The sequence below is a fragment of the Papio anubis genome, chromosome 2 (genome assembly GCF_008728515.1).
Source record: "Papio anubis isolate 15944 chromosome 2, Panubis1.0, whole genome shotgun sequence".
In the NCBI taxonomy this organism is placed as follows: domain Eukaryota; kingdom Metazoa; phylum Chordata; class Mammalia; order Primates; family Cercopithecidae; genus Papio; species Papio anubis.
The window spans coordinates 66680712-66706631 of NC_044977.1; the positions used below are offsets into that span (position 1 = coordinate 66680712).

Sequence of the window (25920 nt, forward strand, 5' to 3'; positions counted from 1 at the left end):
GGCATTACAAGTAAGTTATCTCATCTAAACTTTATATTACCCTAAGAAGCACGATGCTATATTTATTTTGTAGATGAGGAAACTGGAAAGAACAGTTAAATTGCCCAAAGCCCACGGCCAGGATTCCAATGCTGGCTTCATCCCACAATTGCCGTCCCTGCACACTCCACCTCTGAACTATAAAAAAAGGAGGAGGTCACCTGGCTTGTAGAGGAGCTTATTGGAGCTGTATTTGATTGAAAACTGCATGAGCTACTAAATTTGTTTTCTTGGGCACAGTTGTCAGAAATGCCTTTCTGTGGAACCCAGCCGTAGGCAGGGGGGACATTCTTGTGTGGGATGACAGGGCATTTCTTAGTCACCCCAAAGTCCCAGTTCTCCCTTTGGGGTTGCTACTGCTCTTCCCTCTGTAACCTGGGCAGTATGGATGTGGTTGTATCAGTGCCGTTTAATAGTACCGAAAGCTGGATGGATTCAGAACAGCTTTCCTGCTTTTTGTAATTGAGTGTGTCTCAACACAGAGGAGCTCTTTGTAGCCAAGAATGCTTTTAGCTTTAGGCTGATCCAAGCAGGTCCTTCATGCATCATTTTCTTGGTACCATTTAAACATCCACTCAATGGTACTAGCATTTGGTTTATAAAATCTATCCAAGTAAAGCAATAGTTGCCATCACCTTGCTATAAAAATAAAATAAGATGTACTCCTGATCAGAGAAGGCTTTTCACTAATTACCCACATAGAAGACTGTCTCTAGGAATGAATGAGAAGACATTTGTGCCTAATTTTACAATATAGCTATGTGATATTTACACCTTTTAGGATGTTTTGGACTGTAGGTAGTTAAGATCCAAGTCAAATGACCTAAAGTATAAGAAATGTATCATTGAATATAACAAGAAGTTTGGGGATAAGAGGTTCTAAACTTGGTTAATTCACTTACTCAGTGATATTATTGGGACCACAATTCTCTCATTTTTCTACTCTGCCATCCTCAGTGTGTTAAGCTGGCCTCTGAGGCCAGCTCCCCACAGGGTCCCAAGATGCTGCCACAAGTCCAAGGAAGCATGCAGATGACTTGCCTAGGGGCAGAAAATGGCCCTCTCCTGTCTCATGTCTTAGTTTAAGGATGAACAAAACCTCAGAGCTCCCTAGCAGTTCTCCCATCCCATCCAACCAGCCAGAATTACACTGTATACCCATGCCTAAATCCATCATGAGGCAAAAGGACCAAGACCACCATGATAGGCGGGAGCCCATCAAAATCCACACCTCAAATCTCCCCCAGAAGGAAAGATATAGGATCTGGTAGAAAGGAAACAAAGAGTTCTTTTAGCAGAGAGGAAGCATTAGGGTGAGGATGGGTGCGTGCTGCGCAGGCAGCTGACATTGTCTCCTGTGGTGTTTGTAAGAATTATGTGTCTCTAAACAGTGTAGACCTATAGGTTCCTTTCTGGACATAACTAGAAGATTCCCGGATTCTAATTCCCCATCCTCTCCCTCACTTAGCTTAGTGTTCCTCTTAACAAGAAGAGGAAGTTATAAAGGAAAAAGATACCATAGTAAGAAAATCCCATTCTTATTCCTTTTTGGCAAAAGGCCTGGTATTTATATAGTATTAAATAGAGGAAGAACAAATTTGACACATCTTGTAGCACCCACTTGAAAATCCTAATGTCTGAATTCATTGTGGGTATAACTAACATTGGGGCAAGCCATCCCTAGGGAGTACAAAGGGCAGAAGACCGGTGTGACTGGGTGGTATTGAACACACCCACACCTCCTAAGGGTGCTATCTGTTGCATTAAGTTATTCTCAGGAACAAATTTACTGTAGCATTGTAAATTCCTGTACTATCTGACTCTTGGTGTCACACATTTAGTGAAAGATATGGCCCAAACAGTTCGGCCCCAGAATGAATTCCACAGGACCCCAAGTTGTTTTTCATCCCCATCTACACCCCATTCCCTCCCATGCCAAGCCCTCAGCATTCGAAGGTCTAAGCAGGGAAGCACTCACCAAGGTCACTTGGGGCGGAAAGCTAGAAAGAATTCTTTCTTGTCCTTTCATTCTTCTCTCAAAGGGAGAAACATGGCAACAGTTGTAGTGTTAAACCCTGCTTTCCAAGTCCTCCAGGATGGGGAATTTAAAAGTTCGGTGGTTCAGACAGTTCCTTATTTACTGGTGCACTCAAGTCATTTTGTGACCCAGAGTTCTTTTCTGCCGAACTCCCTCATGATGTAAATAAATTACTTAAGTGGATTGAATCCAAATCATTAATAACCTCCACTGGCATGATTCATTTGGGCTTCATTACAAGGAAAGAATTCAACATCTATTTCTCAACCCAACAGTTGTTTACAATGCACTTCGACCTAAGAGTTGTTGTCCCTACAGGGCCAGAGTGAAAGGGTTTGGGGGAAAAAAAGAGAAAAACAGCTTTGCAATCAATACTTATGTTCTGCCTGGACAGAGGGAAATTGAAGTGCTCTGAGGATAGACCTAATTGTCAGCATGCTTTGAAGTCCAAGATACTAAGGGAGGAAAATGTATATATGCCAGATAGGAAATGGCTGTGGTTCAGTGTTCATTTTGACATTTATACATACATGCTAACAACACGCACATTGCAAGAATGGACTATTAATGTAAGAGATTTAAACTCAGGGATTGCTATGTGGAGTGACTTGAGTGGGTCGGTGTTCTCCAGAAAAGCTTTGAGAAGCTGAGCAACTTCTGCAGTCCTGTGGAATATGATTCCTATACCATCATTTTACATTTGCTTTTTAAAAGCCCACGAAACCTCTTGAGGAATACCGTAATATTAAAATATTGTGGAGCCTGATGCATTTTATGCAGTCCAGTCATAAGATATTACCAGACTTTCTGCCCATAACTACCTGAACATAGTTCCTTTGTTTTATGGGGGAAGGGAAAAGAGAGGATAAATTAAATCATTGGACTTCCATCTAACTTGGAATGACTTTGATTTTTAGAAATGACTCTGATTTCTATTTCATCTTATGTAAGCTGTTCTAAAGATAGCCAGGTTGGGTGAGTTTTGATTGTACCATTGGGGAGAATCCTGGACATAGCATCCAACGTTCTGACCCAGCATGAACTAGTAAGGTCCTCTCATGAGGTCTGAGGCTGCAGGGAGGGAGATGATCTTACTTTCAGTCCTGCCAACTTCACAGGACTATGATGAGAGAACTGTTGAGAGGTATCTTCATTTAAGCCATGCAGCAGACAGTAGTCACTCAATAAGTGCAGGCTTTGAGGATGCAGTAATAGCAAAACACTGCACACAGTGGGAAACAAAACAGCAATTAAGCCAGTGGTGACTTCCCCCCAAACGTTGGCCATTTGAGTTCCTTCTCCATAATACTTGCCATGTGCCCCTATGACCTGAACTGTCATTTACTTAATATTGTCAATGGACTTTTTAAAGAGCGAAAGGATTAATTTTAAGAGGAAACTTCATATTACTTCCATGACGGGAAGACTGGTATCATCTGACACAAACTGGAAAAATACACACTATTAAAACGTAACAGTGTAATGAATTTCTAGTTAGCTATTATTGCCTGATAAAGGCTCGGAGGCTGAGGCTGGCCTTTTCTTTCACAGGCAAGATTAGCAAGTGATGAAATTGTGTTAAAGATATTCCACGGGGAAGCCAAGCTTTCCCGCTGTGAGATTTACTATTTCATGCCAGATCTGAATACCTCCAAACTCACTCTTTCCACCAGGCATTCTTTGGGAAACCTAAACATTAGAGAAGTGAAGTTCTCTGACCCCATCGCCTGCTTCTTTTAGCTGCTTACACATGAAAGGAGCCAATCCATGTATCTGTCCTTCCATTTTCTGCTTCATTCTAACCTTGTCCCACCCTAAATATTTTTCCAAAGGTCAACGGCAAAGACTTGTCCAGAGCAACTCATGACCAGGCTGTGGAAGCTTTCAAGACAGCCAAGGAGCCCATAGTGGTGCAGGTGTTGAGAAGAACACCAAGGACCAAAATGTTCACGCCTCCATCAGAGTCGCAGCTGGTGGACACGGGAACCCAAACCGACATCACCTTTGAACATATCATGGCCCTCACTAAGATGTCCTCTCCCAGCCCGCCCGTGCTGGATCCCTATCTCTTGCCAGAGGAGTAAGTAACCTAATCTTGAACCCCTAACGCGTTAAGTAAAGAAGTATTTCCAAGTTGTTTTTTTGCTCTTCCATGTGGCAAAAAAAAAAATTAATGCACCCTATAATTTTCCTCCAAGTTGCCCGTATTTAATTTTATTGTTTATAGAGGCAATAAATCGAATCCTGCTCAAAACCGCTCTGACATATTAATTACTTTATTATAACCCTGGAGCGGACTTATTCAAATTATATCCTAAGAACAGAATTACTTACAAATGTTGTAAAAGTTGTTTCAGAATAAAATTTAATCACCCCAAATGGTAATTTGAAGATCATGCAGTTATTACTAGAGGGAATGCTGATCATTCTTTTAAATAGACAACAAAGTAAGTTGTGTGTGTCAAGAGAGCCCTAGAGGTTGTGCCTTCTGCTTTCTTGGGTCTCATTTCAAGCCTGGATCCATGTAATAAGCCCGCACATGCCTCATCTAAGTACTGCATCAACCAATTAAATAACAGCTGCAACTCAGCACGCCACATGGATTTCTTTACACACACCTCTTCTCCCATCTTATTTCTGTCAGCAGCAAAGATTCCTTCAGAGGCTTCAAGTCAGACAAACCTGATGCTCAAAGTGATTTCTAGTTGTGGAACTTGGGTAACCTACTTTGTTTTGTGGGGCTGTATTTTTCCTATATTAAAATGGGGATAACAGTATCAATCTCTTATGATCGTTGAAGGATTAAATAAAACAGTATGTGGGAAGTGCCTATGGGGCATATGGTAAGCACTCGGTACATGATAGCAGTGATCCCCGTTAATTTAGTGGGTGAAGTAAAATATTCAGGAAAAAATGAAGAGCAAGACATTTTCTGTGATAGACTGCTGGCCTCCAAGGCGTCCAGTTCAACATAGCTTTAAACGAAGCTTTTCGTGTGTGACTTCGCACATCTGAGGACACAGCCTCTCCAGCTGATGTTAGGGTCACCCCTGTGTTTTCCCATCTCAGCTCCATCTCGGATCAGATCATTTATTTCAAAGGGCATTTTCACCTCTTACAGGAAAATCCACTGGGTAATACCTGTTGGATTCCTAGTAGTAAGTCAGTAGCTGGAGTGAGCACTTGTTTCCTGTGGTTCTGTCAAGTTCCAAATAAAGGCTTGCGCTTCATCCCTTGATTTTAGTGGCTAGCTGTCACTGGAACCCAGGGCTAATTCCCCAGGCTTGACAGAGTAGGTTTGGCGGCAGCTGGTAGCGTAAAGACAGAGGACAGGGCATCCGTCTCACATTCGCTCACAGTGTGCACATGTGCAAAGCACTATTATCTCCTTTATTTCTCATGACTGTCCGTTTATACAGGTGAGGAACTGCAAACTCACCAGGTTCCACTGAGCTGATGGAAAGGCAGGTCAGTCAGACCCCAACTCCCAGCTCTGAACCACAGTACCCTGTAGTGGCCCATTCGATCCTCTGGAACAACTGGCTGATTCACTGAGTATGATTATCCAAACCATTTATCTGACGTTACAGACCAAACTGCCTCACATTATTGATGAGGCCTTTAAGGCTACTTCTGACTCTCAGATGTTGGCCTGTCACAGTGACGGGCCTTTTAGAAGCTAAACCTGTAATTTCCTCTTAAGTCTAGTTAACATGACATGACTTATCCCCTGGGGGCAACTTGAGAAATGTCAGAAGAGTCCAGAGGTCAGGCCTCTTCAGGTTCTGGCTAGGTCAGACAACAGCAAGAGCGTGCATCGGGACTGAACGGGGAATGTTAAGTTGATGCGTGAAAGCCCAGACCTTCCAACAGTATCCTCAGTACTAAAAGCCCTTTAAGTGCAGGCAGTATATTTGCCTGATGGATCCAGAAAATTGAAAGCCAGCCCTTATTTGAATGGCCACTCGTGTCTGATCTGTTGTTTCAAAACTAAGTGCCTGGCAGGGAAGACTAGGGCCCATTGATTGCTGTGCTATGACCTTTGAGAACGTGAAGGTTTGGGTCCCCAGCCAACAATCAGAGGCTGAAGCTTTGCATCTGGCACCGTGGACTGTTAAGCTCCTTTCAAAGCCACTGATCCAGTATGTTATGACTCCCACTGCCTTTGCTCCTTGAGGTTCCTTTAATGACGCTTCCAAAGATGTCATGAGTTCTGTGGATTGTATTTTGCATATGTTGTCCTAGGGAAACATATCTTTATATGCATTGTTATATGATGCATATAAAAATGCATATAATGATGCATATAAAACATCATTATATGCATTGATGCCTACATGTTTGCACATACGTTTCAACCATGTAAGTGCATACTGCATTGTGATATCAAACATATCTTTGTGGGTAACATTCAAAAAGACACCGTCCTAGGTAACAGCAGCAGAGTTTCAGTCTCAGCCTTTTGAACTGGTCTCAGGGGCCAGCACATATCTTAGACTGTTGCCTGGGCTCGAGCCTAGTTTTCTGCAGAGCCTAGTTTTCATCTAACAATGAAGCAATAAGCAGTAAAATACTGTCCTCTTTCCTGCGTACAGATGGAGTTAGAAATTAGTCACATTGAATCACATGACTGGCAGGCTCTGGGATGGGCTCTGCAAACAACAAAGCCCATCAGGCTGGCACTTTGCATCTTAAGTCCTTCAGCAGGAAATGGACTAAAGGCAAATGGTAAAATTAGGATGATGGAGGTCCTGACCGTGCTGAGAGCCCCATCCAGAGGGAAGTGAGTCATGAAAGGGCCTACACCCTGGGAACTGTTCCTGTGCCACTGGCCTGACCATGGGTGTAAGAGAAACAGATCCTGACACTGGAAACAGGGCTGTAATGATGTTGCATCTCTTTTCAGGCATCCCTCAGCCCATGAATACTACGATCCAAATGACTACATTGGAGACATCCATCAGGAGATGGACAGGGAGGAGCTGGAGCTGGAGGTATGAAGAACATCCTTGTCTCATTTTAGGAGTCATTATTAAGAACACAGAATGCCTAATAAGTTCTCTATAAACATAAATTAGTTTACAGATGCCAATGGAAAAATAACAAAAGCAGAACCACTTTTACTCATGCCCTTTGAAAGGCACAGCTGAGATTCTTCTTCCCTCCTTGGAAATAGAGCTTAATAATCAAGTCCCAAAAGCAGAAATGTAAGGTTTTTTTTTTTTAATTTGAATCACTTAAAAGATAGGACAGTAAATCCTGTTGTCAACCTTTGAATCCACATAATCCATACATTCTTGTAACTAACATAAGCCTCCTCACCTTCCTCCCTTTTATGTCATCACAACTCTTTACTCAAAGGCAGATGGCTCAAGAGTAGGTGGATAAATTACTTCAGTGAATGCTAGCCTGTCCTAACAAAAAGGTTTGTTCACTGCTTCACTTGCTTCAAGCTTGCTAACATTGATATAGAAGAAATTAAACAAATCCATAACTCTTCTTAAGTGTTGCTTGAGGCCACACAGGATTAGGTAAAGATTCAAGATGCTACATAATGTCAAGTAGGTCTTTGTTAAGGTTTAAAATATTTAGAGGACACCAGGTTGCCAACAGAGTTCTACTTCCCATTTTCCTTTTAATAAGGGTGATAGAAAATACAGGAAACACTAACTTGTATAATATATTTATATTTTGGGGGAAACACTTTTATATTTCAATGGGGTTTCAAAACATATAAGAGCATTTCTGAAAGCTGATCTTGTGGAATAAAGTAAAAAGACACCTGATGTTGACAGGCAAGCCCTTGGGTACCATCAAAAGGTCACCCAGGAAAAAAATCGAACATTTTATCCAATTTCATGGCTAACTGTTGTGTAATCTATGCTGTCCTACCAATACTTCTGAAGCTGAACTGTTTAGTGGCAGTAGGTTCTGTGCAAGGACAGAAGCAGTCGAATAGTAGAGAACAGCTGTGTTCCTCTACTTAAAGTTACCAAGAGTTCTTATTCCAAAACAGAAGTTAAAAATCAATAAATGTGGGCAAACGATGACTTAACTGACGGTTAGCCAGATACAGTCAAATCAAAGGACTTGTCGCCAGTGGCATGACTGACTCAATGCAAGTTTTTAAAACTTTAAAATTTTCCCTAAATGCAGCTGTTCTAAACAGGAATGGCCACTATAAAAACTTGACTTTCTGCTTGCTGTCAACCACTTACCAAAGCACTTGCCATTTAACGATTGCTCCAGGGAATGAAGTTTTGTCATTTTCAAAAATCAGGATTCTGCCTCTTATTTAGTGTCCTATCACCCCAGCTTCAGGGATGTTTGGTGAAGCAGCCATGACTCCTTCAGGACACTTTTCCTTAATTTGTTCCTTCCAAAGGGGGTTCATAAGGAAATACATTTGAGAAATGCCAGATCGAAGAAAACTAAACAGATTTCTTGGAGGACTTCTGAGAATCTCGACTATCTAACTAGCATTGGTAAATCCCCTGGGGGAGTGGGCAGAATTTCCCCCACCTCTCTGGCCAAGTACCTGTTTATACTTCCTCAGTCTACAGTTCTCTGGAACACTGTTGGAGAAACACTGCTCTCCAAACAGAGGGCTATTCAATCATCTTTATGGGACGACACTGCTTTTTGATGATGTAATTGTGGCAAAGTAGAGTTCTTTTAAAAAGCTGTCAGGTGTTTCAGAAGCTAGAGGTATGAAGTAGTAGAGACTCTGCAGTCTTTGGTATTTAGTTAAACTTGACTTTATAGCAGTGGGTTCTTTTAGTTCTTTTTTTAGTTTCTAATACCTTTGAGAATCTGATGGAACCTACAGCCCCTCTCTGGAAAAACTCTGCTGCCTGCGAGAGCTTGCATACAGTTTCAGGAGATTCACTGAGCCCCCACAGTATCTGCCCAATTTGGGCCATTCTGTCTTACAGTTTTGTTGTTGTATCTGAGTATCACCAGAACTCTTATGTGCTTTCTATTTCTCTTTAACTCGACTCAACTTATTTAAACTACGGTAATTTTATTTTAAAGGAAACACTATACCACTGCCTCAAGCAGAAAGTCAGCATCCATTGTCTTAAATAGAAAATCCCATACAATTAAATACAGTGGACACAAGCCAGTGTTATTAAATCCTGGTGCTCAATAAGGGTGCCCGCTGAGGGTTGGGAGCCTGGGGTCACTACATCCTGCCTTTTCTCTAAGGAGATTAGCTAGTATTAAAGAAGTGTTAAGACTAGCCTGAACTGAGTCTTTCTCCCCAAAGCCTAAAGCACCTGAGAGCATCCTGCTTTCAAAGCAGGAGGGAGCCACTCAGAAACTGTTCCCTAGAACCCTGTTGTTTAAAGTGTGGTAGGAGGACCAGCAGCCTGGCTGGTCAAAGTAGAGTTCTCATCTAGGAGATGTGGGAACTGCACAAACTTGGCCCCCCAGATCTTCAGAATCAGAATCTGCACTTTAACAAGGTCCCTAGGTACCTCGGTGCCCATTACCCTGACCTACAGGCCACAGGCCCAGATAAAGAAGCCCAAGCTATCATTTCCTCTTGTTCTCTTGAGTCACTCCAGTGAGGCTTTGGTGGTGCCTTTCACTCACTGCAGTGTAGAGATGTGCCCCCGAGTCATGATTATTGCCCACACTGTCCATGCAGAGTAAAATTATCAGGGCCTAGGAATGACTAAACCCCTCGTAGGCATGTGACACTGAGTTCCTAAGACTGCTTCTCTCTTTTCATGAATAAAAGCAGACACAACGCAGGTGTTTAGAAAACTAGCCTAGGATTAATATTTTAAGCTAGACCTTGGATGCCATCAGACTTTATATTCGTGTTTATTTTCAATTCCATTCATTTTACTGAGCATCTCTTACATTAAATATACTGTTTGGCCCTAGAAATGCAAAATCAGGAAGTCACCACTCTGCCTGCCTGTAAGGAGCTCACAAGCCTTTAGGACCATTAGACATTAGCTTTTCATTTCTTCTTAAACAACCAGAATAGGGGCATTCTCCATCTCTAGCCCCTTTGAACAGTTACCATGGAGTACTGTGAGTCCATAGCAGCCAGGAAGTCTTGCTTTAAACATTTGGTCTTTTGTCCACAGCAACTCAGATGTCACCAGGTCATTTCTGTTACCTAAAATGAACCTGGCAATTTTGGACAGATGTTGTCCTCAGTTCTGTGGCGGTGATGGCTCAGGCCTCCTAGGCTAGGAACACATCAGCTGAGGCCTACTGCAGCCACTCACCGGAAGGGTCTCTCCACTACAGAACAGTAGCTGTACCTCCAGCATTGCTGTTTCAGAGGTGTGTCTCTGAAAGGGCCTCTGCTCAGTCCTTTCCAGAAGGTTAATTAATAAACCCCACATGCTGAGAAGTGAGTTGCCTAAAGTGGGCCCAGTTTCCAGGGAGACTGGCACGTGCCTGTCATCCCTGCTTCTGCACGAGATTTCTTAGAACAGTCGCAATCTGCCTTCTAGATTCCATCCTGTTTTGTTCTAACTGTTGGGTTCAATTTTAGTAAAATCAGGCTGTTATATTTAAGTAAGGGGCCAATCGCAACAGACCACTTATCATCTAAATTGAATTGGACTAAAGTCAGCACCTTCCAAAGAACAACTAGTTCCATGGATGTTATATACGAGGAAAATATGTATGAGTGTGTTGAGATTTTATTAAAGCAAATGCACAGAGAAAAACAGATGTTCTGGCCAGACACGGTGGCTCACGCCTGTAATCCCAGCACTTTGGGAGGCCAAGGTGGGCGGATCACAAAGTCAGGAGTTCGAGACCAGTCTGGCCAACATGGTGAAACCCCGTCTCTACTAAAAATACAAAAATTAGCCAGGCATGGTGGCATGCACCTGTAATCCCAGCTACTTGGGAGGCTGAGGCAGGAGAACTGCTTATACCCAGGAGGTGGAGGTTGCAGTGAGCCAAGATTGTGCCACTGCACTCCAGCCTGGGCAACAGAGCAAGACTCTGTCTCAAAAAAGAAAAAGAAAAAAAGAAAGAAAAGAAAAACAGATGTTCTCCCTTTTAAAGTACACAAAATGATCATATTTAGGTAAGTGTCAAATCCCTGTTATTATGAGACTGCTTAGAGTTAAAGGGATTACACCCAAGTGTACCCTAGGGTTGAGCAGACAAATAATTACCCATAAATTTTCAGGCACTGAACACCTGCTCTACATCTTCCTGTAGGCAATTAAGAAAGAAAATACATGCCCAAAGAAGGCTTTTCCTTTTGTCTATTGTTTTAATTTCCCAGGCGATTCATCAGAAGCATCCTATGTAGGCTGTGAAACTACTGTCACCTGTATTGTGTTCTCATGATGTAATGAAAGGAAAGGAAAGCTACAATTTCAATAGGAGACTAAAATGCTCTCCAAACCTGGTTTTATAGAGGAAGCTAAGTATATCAGAAGGGAACCGGGATTGACCTGGAGATTATGCAGGATGCCCCAGCCAGTCTAGAACTTTTTCTTTAGCCTTTGAGGCACAGGACAAGGAAGAGATCCTTAGGGAACCTTTCCTGGTCAGCCCCATCCTGGATTGAATTGGCTTCCTCATTACTTTTCCTGTGTAATCAGGGTGTTTGCCACTTTTTGTACTACGCCTTCTAACAGCCTGCGTGGCAGTGCCCCAGATGTTTACATGCCTCAATCTTTTCTCCAAATGTCACCTCTCCAGAGGAGCTTCCCTGGCTACTCTCTGAAGCACCCCTATGCCACCAGTACCATTTTTTTTTTTGGAGACTGTGTCTTGCTCTGTCACCCAGGCTGGAGTGCAGTGGTGCAGTCTTGGCTCACCACAGCCTCTGCCTCCTAGGTTCAAGCAATTCACCTGCCTCAGCTTCCAAATAGCTGGGATTACAGGCATGTGCCACCACACCTGGCTAATTTTTATATTTTTAGTAGAGACAGGGTTTCACCTTGTCGGCCAGGCTGGTCTCAAACTCCTGACCCTCAAGTGATCTGCCTGCGTTGGCCTCCCAAAGTGTTGGAATTACAGGTATGAGCCACCACACCCAGCCCATTATTTACTTCTTATCTGTCTTCCCCACTGGAATACAAGCTCCCTGAGAGCTAGGCTCTGGTCTAACTCATTTACCGTATATTCCTTTTGCCCAGACCATGTCTGGCATATAGTAGGCACCCGGAAATGTTTTTTGAATGAAGGAATAAAATGCCTTGTTACCGTATCTCAAACATAAGGTCCTTGAGGGAAAATGCAGTCTTTAGAGATATGTCTATATCCCACATAACACCATGGAAACTGTTGAGATAACTTAAATGTGCACAGCAACCTGGACCAATAAGTTGAAGAGTTATGCTTTAGTGGCCAGTCTTCCTGGAGGTGGATAAAGCATTGAAATGAGTCTTTGAGATCCCCTTTGATTAAAGTAGCTGATGCTGAAACAGAGTTTGAATCAACAAGGTGGAATGGCCCTCTTAAAACTCTTAATTGGAATATCGTTTCAATTTCATCTGAAATGTCAGGCTTAGCTGTTCGTTTTTATCAACAGTCCATCTAGACCAGTAAGCAACAAGATACCAGTAACAGGGGTAGCTGTAATCCAGATAATGTTACTACATTATTCATACCAGTTTGATTAATAGTCTTCTTTGAAATCTTATCTCCATCACAGACAGATACATATTGATAACTTCTATGCTTTCAGCAATATGCTCAATTGTGTAAAACTAGATCCGTCACACAGAAATGCTGAGAATTTACAAACCACCCAGTAAGTTTGAGGAATTTTACTTTCCACTGAGTCCCCAAAATATTGTATCTTAAAACCACAGAATGGCTAAGTTTGTCGAAGTTCAATGACTTGCTCAAGGCAACCTCCCTCATTAAAGATGGAACCAAACTGGTTTTTCATTTGGATCATCCTGCCTTGGACTCTGAAGTTCATTCAATTTTATTGACCACCTACTGTGCACAGCATACAAGTCTAGACACTGCTTTCATTGCACAATTCATTATTCAGCTACCATTGCCTTACTGTAATCTTCTTTGTAAGAAAACAAGGTAAACCCTAAATCCATACAGAGACAGAGACAATACCAGCTCTTACACTGTTGTTTTTCAAGAGCTTCTGAAAGCCTATTATGGATCACTCCGTGCTTAACTGTCAGCAACCAGATTCTTCTCTGTGATGTTGAACCATCCCTTGAAAATTAAATGACTGAGGCTAAGTCGTATCCTGTGCCTTCTAAATGAAGCTTTTCTGGCTTTTGTTTAGAGTTCCAAGAAGGGCCAGATAAGGCAAGGAAATATTATAGCCCACACCTTCCTATCTCACATCAGTGTCAAGTAAATACCTAGAGTAAGCTCCAGAATACCCTTTGCTTTGTTATTTGGAAATGTGCTTCACCAGCATTTGTTCATCCAATATCACTCATCCTTTGATAACACAGACCACTTCTAAGATAGAATACTGCTCCTGGAGTGCTGCCCTTGAAGTGGAACACTAGCATTCTTATGTCTGTTTTAAAGATCAAACTGAGAACGTGACTGTCCCCATGACGGTTTGTCCTGAGAGGATTTGTGATGGGAGTCAAAGGCTAAACGCAGTGTTGGGCTCTACACCATTCTGCTGTTATGAGGGAGTATGTGTTCTAAAATGAACACTAACTAACTGGGAATAGAACTATTAATGGGACCTTCTTCTCTCCCATGCAAAAACGTCAAACAGTTAGCATTTGTGAAGAATCGATTACTAATTTTACTAATTTTACTAAACACAGGTGAGGTTAGTGGCAGCGTATAAGGAAGGAAGCATAAGTGGTTCTTAATTCAGATGAAAATATCTTAAAACAATAAAACAATAAATGTTTTGAGTATCTTCTGTTCCAGCCTGAAACTAAGAAAGTTTTCTCCCTGATTAAGTCATAAAGATTTGTTGGAGGAATTGACAGATTCAGAAGGGAAAATGTACAGAAAAAATAATCATGATTAGCAACATGAACTAATGTCAACTACTCTATAGCTTAATAGTCCTCCAAATCTCCATCAATCAAAATACTGACAAAAGATAGAACAGAAATGCTTTTCAGGTTAGGTTTTATCAAAATTGTATTCTAAAGTCTCATGACATCAGGCCACCTACATGTTTGGTAGTAGGCCAAATAAATCTAATCGTTTTCTGCATAACAGAGTGTCAATATCACATTCTTTAGGAGTCTTTTTCTTACTTGTATACTCCTCGTACCTTATGCCTCTCAAATGGAACACTCAAATCTACAAGTGTATTACAGAGTTGTGCTTGTCAGACTGTGCTGAAAAGCCACAAGGACCAGGTTGGCTGGTTTGTTTACTTTTCAGTCTGTCTCTAACCAATATGTGGTCCTACTGTGTGTGACTGTGTAACTCACCCCATCTGCGACACGTTCACCAACACCTGAACTGGTCTACACTTTGTCCAGTGAGACAAATCTGCTAATCATGCCCTTGGTTATCATGACAATGTCCATTTGCTATAGAGGTTTCTGAACACTTCCCTTAATTTCTGTGCTCACCTCATCATGACCAGGAAGCACGCTTTGAGGAGGAGGAGGAGGAGCAGCAGCAGCAGAAGAAAGTCCAGTAGAACTATAGTATCTTCTGTACTTCCTTGAGAGAGAATCACCTTGGCGGCCAGCCATTCAGAAAAAGCTGCAACTTGAATTATCAACATCTCTCGTCTTTCTCATTTTTCTTCCTACAATCTTCCCACTGCTGTCTCTCTCTGCTTGGGTTGCATGTGGACCTGTTTCAGCAAGATGTGTCTCCTGCAGGGATAGCACCAGGCTAAGTGGCAGCATTTGAGCTGCATCTGTGCAGTTGGACCTACACAGTCATGATATTTTGTTGATTCACACTAACCTCAAGGAAATGTCAAAACTGAAAAAGTGTTCCCTGATACTCATATTCAAATGAAGTGTACCCTAAGAGAGACAGGGGGGTGTGTTTGAAACATAAGAGGAGGATGTATGCCTAGTATATTTGTGGTATGCAAATTGGTTATTCCAAAGTATTTAGAAACCCAAGTATTTAGGCTTGCTCTCGTTGTTAAATATGACCCTTAAGCCCACTTAGTATATATCTCAAAAATGAAGAAATTTCCACCTAACTCAATGATCAGAAATTAATGGGGTTTCATTTAATGAGAATTTACCATATTGATAGAGCTATAATTAGGAAGCTGTTGACTTAATTAACATATCAGTGTTCAGAAAATAATCTTATTAAGAGGGGCACTGAAATATACCCACTCTACCACAAACAACTTCTTGTGACTTCAGGCAAGTAACCATACTTGCATGTAATTATTATACTACCAGTGACCATAGACTTTCTACGGGTCAGTCAATGTGCTAAGAGCTCTGTGTGCCTCACGTTGGTGACTCTGGGAGGCCGGATGACAGGTACTAGTGAGGACACAGACCTTAGATACACTAACACGCACATGATCAAGCTGCTAGAAAGAGGGAGAGTTGGGTTCTGAACATCTGTCTTCATAGTTACAACTCTTCCCCACCATGTTATACCCCATGTATCAGCAAGAGAGACTGCTGAAAGTCATTAAGATCATGGCAGTCCTCACTTGAAACCTTTTGATGGGTTCCCATGGTGTTGAAATAAAATCTTAGCTGCTCATGCTGGCCTGTGGGCCCTGCCTGGTCTAGCTCTGCCACCTGGCCACCCTCAACCCACTTCTGTTTTTGTACACGGGACTCTGGCCATGCTGGCCCAGGGCCTTTTTACACCTGCTGTTCCTCCACCTGGGAAGTGTCCATGGTGCCTGGCACCCTGCCTTTCATCGGGGAGAGTTCAAGAAGTATCTGCCATATAACTGCTTTGAGCTTCTCCACAGACAGCTACATTCTCCTTCCCCTCTAAGAAGACCCTTGAGAGAGGCCACTTGGAAATAATCCCCAGATACAGTGGCACGAAGACCCCATCTCGGAGCCCTTCCATTCTCCTGCTTGGTGATAACACTAAAAATTAGACCAAAGGATCTGCCGGAGAACTTATCACGTGGCCCTTCAAATAGGCCTGCAGCTTAGAGCTACAAAAACTTGCACAAGTCATTGGCAAAGTGGGCGGGGGAGTGACTTAGCCTGGTTACACTGAGAGCCCCAGGATGGCCCCCCTAAGGCTCTGACAATTTCCAAAGTTCTGACTTCATTCTGAAGCACAGACTAATTGGCAAATACAATAGCATGTGTCCCGCATTTGGGCTCGCTTTGCTTTTATCTTATTTAATTTGCAGTAATAGCGGCTGAAACTAATTTCTCAACTGTAAATATCACAGCTGTTGTGGAGAACATTAATTGCATACTATCACGTTACCCTCCTTTCTTGGATCAATTTATGTGTAATCTGTTTGCAAGTTCTATGACTGTGAATATTAAGGGAACGCAATGTGAAATAATCTAACCAAACACATTGGAAACATTTGTACTGAAATGGCTGGTTGGTTTGGGGTAGGGAAATATTCTTGTTTGTGGCAGACATTGAAAAAGTGCTTTTGAAAAGCCCTGCCCCAGAAGTCTTGACTCTGAGTGAAATATGGGTAATTTTTCTTTGGGGGATCAATGAAATAACTATTTTCAAAATGACTTTATATTGAGTGAAAGGTCAGAAATGCCCTAGGCATTGATCCTGTGTCCATAATCACTTTTTTTTTTTAGTAAGTTAACTGGCCCTACACAATTGAATGCAAAGAAATCCAGTTCATCATTTAAAGATAATATTTTTAAAGCATTTGACATCCCCTCAACTCGCATTGCCTGCTGCAGTCTCACTGGGAATGCCTTTCTTTGTCTAGGAAGTGGACCTCTACAGAATGAACAGCCAGGACAAGCTGGGCCTCACTGTGTGCTACCGGACAGACGATGAAGATGACATTGGGATTTATATCAGTGAGGTACAAAGGCTGATTTTGTTTTTGTAACTATCATATCAAGACCAAAAGCGTTTTTTTTTCTTTTATATGTTCACCAACCCTAACCCACCTCATCAAGAACTCTTTGGAAAGACACAAATTATTCTGTCCCCCTCATCACACTCCATGGCATTGCATCTTTCCATGGAGGTTAAGTTCTAATGTAAGTACTTAAGGCAAAATTACCCTTGAGAAGCCTGCAAATCAGCCATAAAATGGAGCCGTTTACATGGTTTTGTGTGTTTAGCCCCGAGGGAACAGCAGATTCACATTTCCCAACTCATGTTCATTGAGTGGAATGGTGGGTGGAATCACTTACACTTTTTAAAGCCTCTCTCTCTGTCTCTCACTCTTTTTTTTTTCCTCTTAGTGGAGTATATATAGTTGAGTTCATATAAGTTAAATGTGACTTTTGTATGTACTTATCAAACTACATAGATGCATGCTGTTTTGACCTTCCTTGAGAAGATACATAAAGCAGCTGGTTTCAGCATGGAAACTTTACAGTGCACACGCATCCTTGCAATCACAGAAACCCAATTTTGTCAGGAAATAAAATCTGTCACTACAGAACGAACTACTAGACTCCGAAATTGTCTCTTTGGTTGTATGTCATCCACCAAGCTTAAGTTAACCCAGCCTTTCTGCGTTTGGGGGCATCCCTCCCCTTATCAGTCCTCCTTGTCCCAGTGATATTTCAAATTTAAAGTTATTTTCCAAATTTTAATACAAGTATTTGGTATAAAATAAGGTATGGTTGCTTCAACATAATGAAGGGTATCCTTTAACCTGTTCTACATCATTGATCTTAATTACCATGCATGCAACAAAAGTCAGCTGTGCCTCCTCAGATCAGCAGAGCCTGCACACACTGCTATATAATAGAGTTGCTATGCAGGGATCCAAGAACCAGCCCTAGAAAGGGCTTAGAAGCAGATCAGCTCATGTTTGCCTCTCCTTGCACGACACTAAGTCTTGTTTATTTCTGTGCAAAACAGAAACACAGGGATGAGCATGACTGTGTGTTAGAGATGGCTTTGAAAGTGCTGTTGCTTATTTTCATGCATATCTGCATTTGTGCTGAGATGGTCCATGTGTGTTTCAGATTGACCCTAACAGCATTGCAGCCAAGGATGGGCGCATCCGAGAAGGAGACCGCATTATCCAGGTAAGTCCACTTCCAAACAATGGCCTCATAATGGGCCTATCACTAAAGAGCAAACTGGTTCTAATGATAGGTCTAGGGCTGAAATTGCAGAAGAGGTTAAAGAACAGGGATCACAAACACAGATGTGTAGTGAGGCCAGACAAGTTAAACTAATTGTGAGGCTAATTCTGAGTCATAAGACGCAATAGGGAGTGGTGAGGACTGAGACAAACTAGATGGGGCATGTTCTGTCCAAAGAGGGCCTTGCAAAACTTGAGCCAGTTCTCCTCATTTTCTTTCATTCTATTTGGATCAAAACAAACATCAGTGAGCCAAAGTCAGGCCTACAGTTTACAACTTGTGAACTAACATAATTCTCGTTTTAGATTTCTCTGAAAGATTAACTTTGGACCAAGCATTTCAGAGTCTCGTCCATAAAATGGGAACATTTTTGGCAAATTTAGCAGAATCGATTGAAAAGTCTTATAAATTTTCTGACTCAACATCTAACCATCCTGGAATCGCTTCTGAGGGTCATCACTTGACCTTGAGCCCTGTTGCTCCTTCTAGTCCAAATGAGACCATTCATGTCTCTTTTGGCTACAACCTTCTTTAATCTCACAGAATTGAGATTCTTGGCTTCATTGTGTCTGCAAGGCTTAGCTTTCTCTCTTCTCATCCATATCCTCTCATTCCTAATCCACTGTGTTTTTCTCATTGCATACCTCACCACAAGTCATTTTGATTTTCTTCTCCCACTGCCTACTCTGGGTTTCTCTAGCCTTCAGCCAGAACCTGTGCTGCTCAGGATCGCTTGCCCTAGGGAAGTGACCCAAACCTTCACACCTGAAGGCTTCACACCTGAAGGGTCAGGGTCCTCAGCATACTGCCATTTTTTTTTTTTTTTTTTTTTTTTTGGTTGCTGGAGTTTTCCATTAACCTTTACTAAGAATGGAAGCACTCAGAGGTACTCCAAGGAATCCCCTGGGTTCCAGACACAGTCCTCCCTGCCTCCACTGTATCACAGCAAGCCCATTTTCCCTTGGTAATTGAAAGCAATCACTCCAACCAATAGCGTCACCCCTTTTGCTGCCTGTTGGCTCACTGGTGTAAGGAGGCATGTGGAGGGCTCCACTTCCAATTCAATGGAACCATTGCTGTGTTCCCTGGAGGTGGCGTTCCACCAGGATTAAGACCTCCAGACCAACAGGGGTCAAAGTCACCAGGACATGCAAGCAAAAATCCTGCAAGAGGGTTAATCAAGTGTGATAGTGAAAGTGTCATGCCCACTTGACCCTCTGCCTGGCCTAAAGAAGTTTAAGTGTCAAACTGGGGACACAAAACACCATGTGTAATTCTATTCCCTTTTCTTAACCTCAGTTTCCATAATTTTCACATCAGACCCACTGCTGCTTTTTCTTCTATATTATCCAATAATGTCTACATATACTCCTGCCTGAATATTATGTCTAATTACTTACATGTTCCCTCTGCACAGCATTATGATTTTTCTCAGTGCTGTCTTCTAGAGGTTCAGCCCCTTCTGTTCACACTCCACACATCAGTCACCTCATGAACTACACTCATGGAGGCTCCTTTGTAGACCAGAGAAACTGCATTGCTCTGAGCAAGACTTTTCCTTCCTAAAATCAGTATTCTTTTCCAGCTACAGGGAAGTTTTATGTTCCAGCTGTGAGTGGGTGACAAATGCAGGTCTGAAATAAAATAGAATGATTTTGCACCATCTAATCATACTATTTGTCTCCCCACTCCCCACCACCCTTTTTTTTTTTTTTTTAAAGATCAATGGGATAGAGGTGCAGAACCGAGAAGAGGCTGTGGCTCTTCTAACCAGTGAAGAAAATAAAAACTTTTCATTGCTGATTGCAAGGCCTGAACTCCAGGTAAATCGGCTTCCTACAGATGAAACTGGGTCTGTATTTCTAAAATCAAAAGCTCAGGTCCCCAGGCTTGGAAAAGAGCACCTGAGTATTGGCTGTGAACTTGAAGGTGTTTTGTACCCTAGAAATACAATCAAACTTGCTGTGACTTAGAATCCACTTTATGATTTAGCCATGTAAGGTTGGTTAGATACCCACCCTGACATCTATACTGCAGGCCCACCAGGTTGGTTAATGCAGGGATCATAGGGAAGGAAAAGGAAACAGAATAGAATGGAAAACACAACTGGAGTCATGACCACTGGAGTCATGACCATCAAGACGTTTGACTTCCCAAGGCCTAACATGTGTTCCAGCCTTGATCTGTGCAGGTTCCATTTACAATAGCAGAGTATGAGGAATTAAAAATTGCTCTTTCAAAATAAAAGAAATATTGAATGATAAATAATAATTAAAACTGATATGACCACCAAATAAGGGCTAGACTCTCCGTGGATCACTTTACACACAGGAGAGCCTTCCCAAGAGATGGAAGTTTCCAGAGGTTCAAAAGTTACCCAGAAAAGCCCCAGAAGGAGGTTGATAAAGCAGGGAGGGGTTCAGGCCCAAGTAATCTGATTCAGAAACCACTGTGTTATAATAACTCCTTCCACAGAAGGAATCATGAACTCTCCCAGGTGGCACTCTTGATCCACTTAGAATGGCTCCAGCAACACATCTAGAGCAGTCCAGTAGTAGATCCCTTTAGGTATGTGTATTACTCCGTTTTCATGCTGCTGATAAAGACATACTCAAGACTGGATAATTTATAAAGAAAAAGAGGTTTCATGGACTCACAGTTCCACATGGTTGGGGAGGCCTCACAATCATGGCGGAAGGCAAAAGGCACGTCTTACATGGCAGCAGGGAAGAGAGATGAGAACCAAGCAAATGGGGTTTCCCCTTATAAAACTAGTAGATTTCATGAGACTTACTCACTACCATGAGAACAGTATGGGGAAAACTGCCCCCATGATTCAGTTATCTCCCACAAGGTCCTTCACACAACATGTGGGAATCATGGGAGTTACAATTCAAGGTAAGATTTGGGTGGGGACAGCCAAACCATATCAGTATGAAACCCAGTTGAAAAAGTAGCCTAGAGACAGTGGCATACAGGGCATCTGATTCTCCACAGATGGAAGCCTCATAAGCTCAAAGGGAACTTCAGCTGTCATCTCACTCACAGTCAGACTTTTTCTTAAAGGTCCAGATAGTAAATGTTTGACTCGGGTGGCTATACCATCTCTGCTAGACTCTGTCACTCTAGTGCAAAAGCAGACATAGACAATTATGTCAGCAAATGGGCATAGTTGTGTTCTCATTAAATTTTTTTTTATTTACAAAAATAGCAGGCTGGATTGAGCCCCATGAGCTATAGAGTGCCAACTTCTGAATAGTTCACTCTTTTTAGGGCAAGGCAGATAAAGGCCTTTTAAAAGTGATATCCAGTCAGGCTCGGTGGCTCACGCCTATAATCCCAGCACTTTGGGAGGCCGAGGCAGGAGGATCACTTGAGGTCAGGATGAGGCCCAGTTGGCCAACATGGTAAAACCCCATCTCTACTAAAAATACCAAAATTAGCTGGGCGTAGTGGTGCATGCCTGTAATCCCAAATCCCAGCTACTCGGGAGGCAGAGGTTGCAGTGAGCCAAGATCATGCCACTGCACTCTAGCCTGGGAGACAGAGCGAGATTCTGTCTCAAAAAACAAAAAAACCATGATATCCTTGCCCAAGCCAAACAGCTAGTTACTGTATCTACTGTATCAGAAAGAACTCTTTTTCACACTAAAAATCATTTTTCTATGGGACCTGTTAAACTTGTGTCTGGTCCAGCAAGCAGGGGGAACAGCTAAATCTGACCCTCCTACAGAGGTGTCTTACTGCAGTGAAAGTAGCTGAGATGGATGAAAGAGTTTCACCCTGAAAAAAAAAATCATGGATATTAAAGACTTCCCCAGTTTGTAGTGCAGGGTTGGAGGTCTCTGTAATGTGAGGGTGGGATAGTTTCCTGACTTAACGGCAAATCATTGGGCAGACTGCATTTTGATGACTCTTGGAGGAAGCCCTGGAAATATTTTTCCCCAAGGTAATGTCATTTTTTAAAAAACATAAATGAACATGAAAGGAAACTTCTAAGGCATGTGTTGGCTGCTCTTGCCTGCAGCTGGATGAGGGCTGGATGGACGATGACAGGAACGACTTTCTGGATGACCTGCACATGGACATGCTGGAGGAGCAGCACCACCAGGCCATGCAATTCACAGCTAGCGTGCTTCAGCAGGTAACGCCCACGCACCAGTCCCTGACACACTGCCCTGCTGAGCTGGAGGAAAGTCTGCTTCCTCCATCCGCCTTTATGGCGCTAAAGACCATCAGAAGCTTATCCACCTGGAAAACAGCAAGAAAACAGCCTCAAGTACTTTTCTATTTGAGCACCAGACCAGTGAAATGCAAGCTGGTACTGTCCCTAGCTAAGCTTTCAAATCTAAGCACCATTGCCAAAGCAAAGCTGACCTTATGATAATTTGTTTGGAAAACATATGCGTCGAAAAAAACATTTCCATAGATAGGAAAAAGCCATGTTTTCCAAAGTAAAGCAATCCCCTCTGTTTAACCTGAGCTACTTGGAGCTCTCTAGCTCCCTACTATGCTACTACCATTGTCAGAGTCTTAATGAGCCACTTACTGAGTCCTGTATGAGCTAAACAAGGACCTTTATACATCCTACCTGTGTACTGATTGATTTAACAGAATCATGCATTGAGATAAAGCGACTATTATTATCCTCATTTTACAAAACTGAGGACAAGAACAAGAATAAGTGACTTGCCCAGGTAGATATGGGTAAGTGTGGCTAAGGCCCACGCTCTTGACCTGGCCCTACTGTCAGATGCTGCCCCTCGGCCTTAGAAATGTACAGCCTGCCCTATCCAGAAACACTGCAAGGAAAGGTCAAACCTGAGTACCTGCTGCGTAGGCCTCCCTCACTGTGACCCTTTGTTCTTGTTTTTATGCAGAAGAAGCACGAGGAAGACGGTGGGACCACAGATACAGCCACCATCTTGTCCAACCAGCACGAGAAGGACAGCGGTGTGGGGCGGACCGACGAGAGCACCCGCAATGACGAGAGCTCGGAGCAAGAGAACAACGGCGACGATGCCACCGCATCCTCCAACCCGCTGGCGGGGCAGAGGAAGCTAACCTGCAGCCAGGACACCTTGGGCAGTGGCGACCTACCCTTCAGCAACGAGTCCTTCATCTCGGCCGACTGCACGGACGCCGACTACCTGGGGATCCCAGTGGACGAGTGCGAGCGCTTCCGCGAGCTCCTGGAGCTCAAGTGCCAGGTGAAGAGCGCCACTCCTTATGGCTTGTACTACCCTAGCGGCCCCCTGGACGCCGGCAAAAGCGACCCCGAGAGCGTGGACAAGGAGCTGGAGCTGCTGAACGAGGAGCTGCGCAGCATCGAGCTGGAGTGCCTAAGCATCGTGCGCGCCCACAAGATGCAGCAGCTCAAGGAACAGTACCGCGAGTCCTGGATGCTACATAACAGCGGCTTCCGCAACTACAACACCAGCATTGACGTGCGTAGGCACGAGCTCTCGGACATCACCGAGCTCCCGGAGAAATCCGACAAGGACAGCTCGAGCGCCTACAACACGGGCGAGAGCTGCCGCAGTACCCCGCTCACCCTGGAGATCTCCCCCGACAACTCCTTGAGGAGAGCAGCGGAGGGCATCAGCTGCCCGAGCAGCGAAGGGGCTGTGGCGACCACGGAAGCCTATGGGCCAGCCCCAAAGAATTTGCTCTCCATCACGGAAGATCCCGAAGTGGGCACCCCTACCTATAGCCCATCCCTGAAGGAGCTGGACCCTAGCCAGCCCCTGGAAAGCAAAGAGCGGAGAGCCAGCGACGGGAGCCGGAGCCCCACGCCCAGCCAGAAGCTGGGCAGCGCCTACCTGCCGACCTACCACCACTCCCCATACAAGCACGCACACATCCCGGCGCACGCCCAGCACTACCAGAGCTACATGCAGCTGATCCAGCAGAAGTCGGCCGTGGAGTACGCGCAGAGCCAGATGAGCCTGGTGAGCATGTGCAAGGACCTGAGCTCCCCCACCCCGTCGGAGCCGCGCATGGAGTGGAAGGTGAAGATTCGCAGCGACGGGACGCGCTACATCACCAAGAGGCCCGTGCGGGACCGCCTGCTGCGGGAGCGCGCCCTGAAGATCCGGGAAGAGCGCAGCGGCATGACCACCGACGACGACGCGGTGAGCGAGATGAAGATGGGGCGCTACTGGAGCAAGGAGGAGAGGAAGCAGCACTTGGTGAAGGCCAAGGAGCAGCGGCGGCGGCGCGAGTTCATGATGCAGAGCAGGTTGGATTGTCTCAAGGAGCAGCAAGCAGCCGACGACAGGAAGGAGATGAACATCCTCGAACTAAGCCACAAAAAGATGATGAAGAAGAGGAATAAAAAAATCTTCGATAACTGGATGACGATCCAGGAACTCTTAACCCACGGCACAAAATCCCCGGACGGCACTAGAGTATACAATTCCTTCCTATCGGTGACTACTGTATAATTTTCACTTCTGCATTATGTACATAAAAGAGACCACTACCACTGGGGTAGAAATTCCTGCCTCGTTCAATGCGGCAAGTTTTTGTATATAAGATAAATACGGTCTTCATGTTTATAGTCCAAATTTGCAGACCCTACAACTCTGGGTGTCATAGGTCTATTTTAAGGGGAGAGAGAGAAAAACACCCTTACTATCTTGGAAGGCAATATTAACAAACAGAGCTTTTTTCAAATAGCAATTGTACTTTTCTACCTGTACCCTTTTACATAAAGTGTTTAAATTTCAGAAAGATCTTTTATTAAGCATACTTTCACAGAATAATTTGTTTAAACTATATTCATATTAAAAAGTTAAACACGCTTTTTTTCCTGCCTAAAAACACAAATACAACTGCCAGTATGTATTTTTAATGGAACCCTATTTTATAATGTTATGTTACTGAATGTGTTTCATATGCGTGACCGTTAAGATATTATTTAGGTGAAGGTTTCAACTCAAAACCACCCAACCCGGTGGTTAACGATTTAATACACATAACCAAACCGGCAGCATTTAGAGTTGGGATATACATTTAAACATTTTCCTGGTTAAGGTTCCCAAGAGAGTGTAAAGGTTTTAGCAGAAAGCAAAATATCATGCAGCTTTATGGAAGTTTAAAGCATGTTTGCAAATATTGCAGCCCATTGAAAGAATTTGCATGTACAGGAAAGTTGTGGATGGAGATGGTTTGTGGAATTTTAAGTGCTCATTGTAGTAAACTTTTGCTTTGTAGATTTGAAGGTACAGACTTATACAAGCAAGTTCACAAAATCATGATTAGTTACAAACATTAAGTAAAATGAAGTTAAAATAAATTATTATTTTCTATTTGATATGTTTTGATGTGATTCCTCATTTTGCAGTGGTGCCTATAAAATAAAAGCCTTTTGCAGTGTTTGCTTTTTTCCCCTTGGTTGTATTACCTGCTACTTTGGAAGGATTTAAGTATTTTAGACCATCTGATGCCTTCGCATTCAGCCTCATGGATATAAAGCCAAGGTCTAGCAGTGAAGAACACAGGGTCAAATTTACCATACAACCCTGCATTCTGACTGCCTGTCTCACAGAAAGTTTCAGCCTGGCCCAATATCCTATAAACAAGAATAGCTATGAGCAAGTTTATCAATCAGGGCCATGTTTACAGTGAAATCTCTTTCGTTTATTGCAACCATTACTGCCTGTCAGTAAT

General features: G+C 43.2%; 1 protein-coding gene across 6 annotated transcripts in view; it reads left to right on the top strand.

The window, feature by feature from the left end:
- PDZRN3 (PDZ domain containing ring finger 3) overlaps window positions 1-25628 on the top strand; it is a 240571-nt gene extending 214943 nt beyond the window's left edge. For 4 of the 6 annotated variants that reach the window (XM_017955291.3, XM_017955292.3, XM_017955293.3 and 1 more), the window contains 7 exons: window positions 3910-4157; window positions 6984-7071; window positions 16902-17000; window positions 18124-18186; window positions 19968-20069; window positions 22274-22390; window positions 23127-25628. In XM_017955291.3, coding sequence (XP_017810780.1) covers window positions 3910-4157; window positions 6984-7071; window positions 16902-17000; window positions 18124-18186; window positions 19968-20069; window positions 22274-22390; window positions 23127-24692 — 2283 coding nt within the window. In that variant the 3' untranslated portion in view covers window positions 24693-25628. The remainder of the gene's footprint in view (window positions 1-3909; window positions 4158-6983; window positions 7072-16901; window positions 17001-18123; window positions 18187-19967; window positions 20070-22273; window positions 22391-23126) is intronic. The other 2 variants (XM_003894182.5, XM_031663199.1) reach the window with 1 other exon arrangement.
- Window positions 25629-25920: the final 292 nt, after the last annotated feature.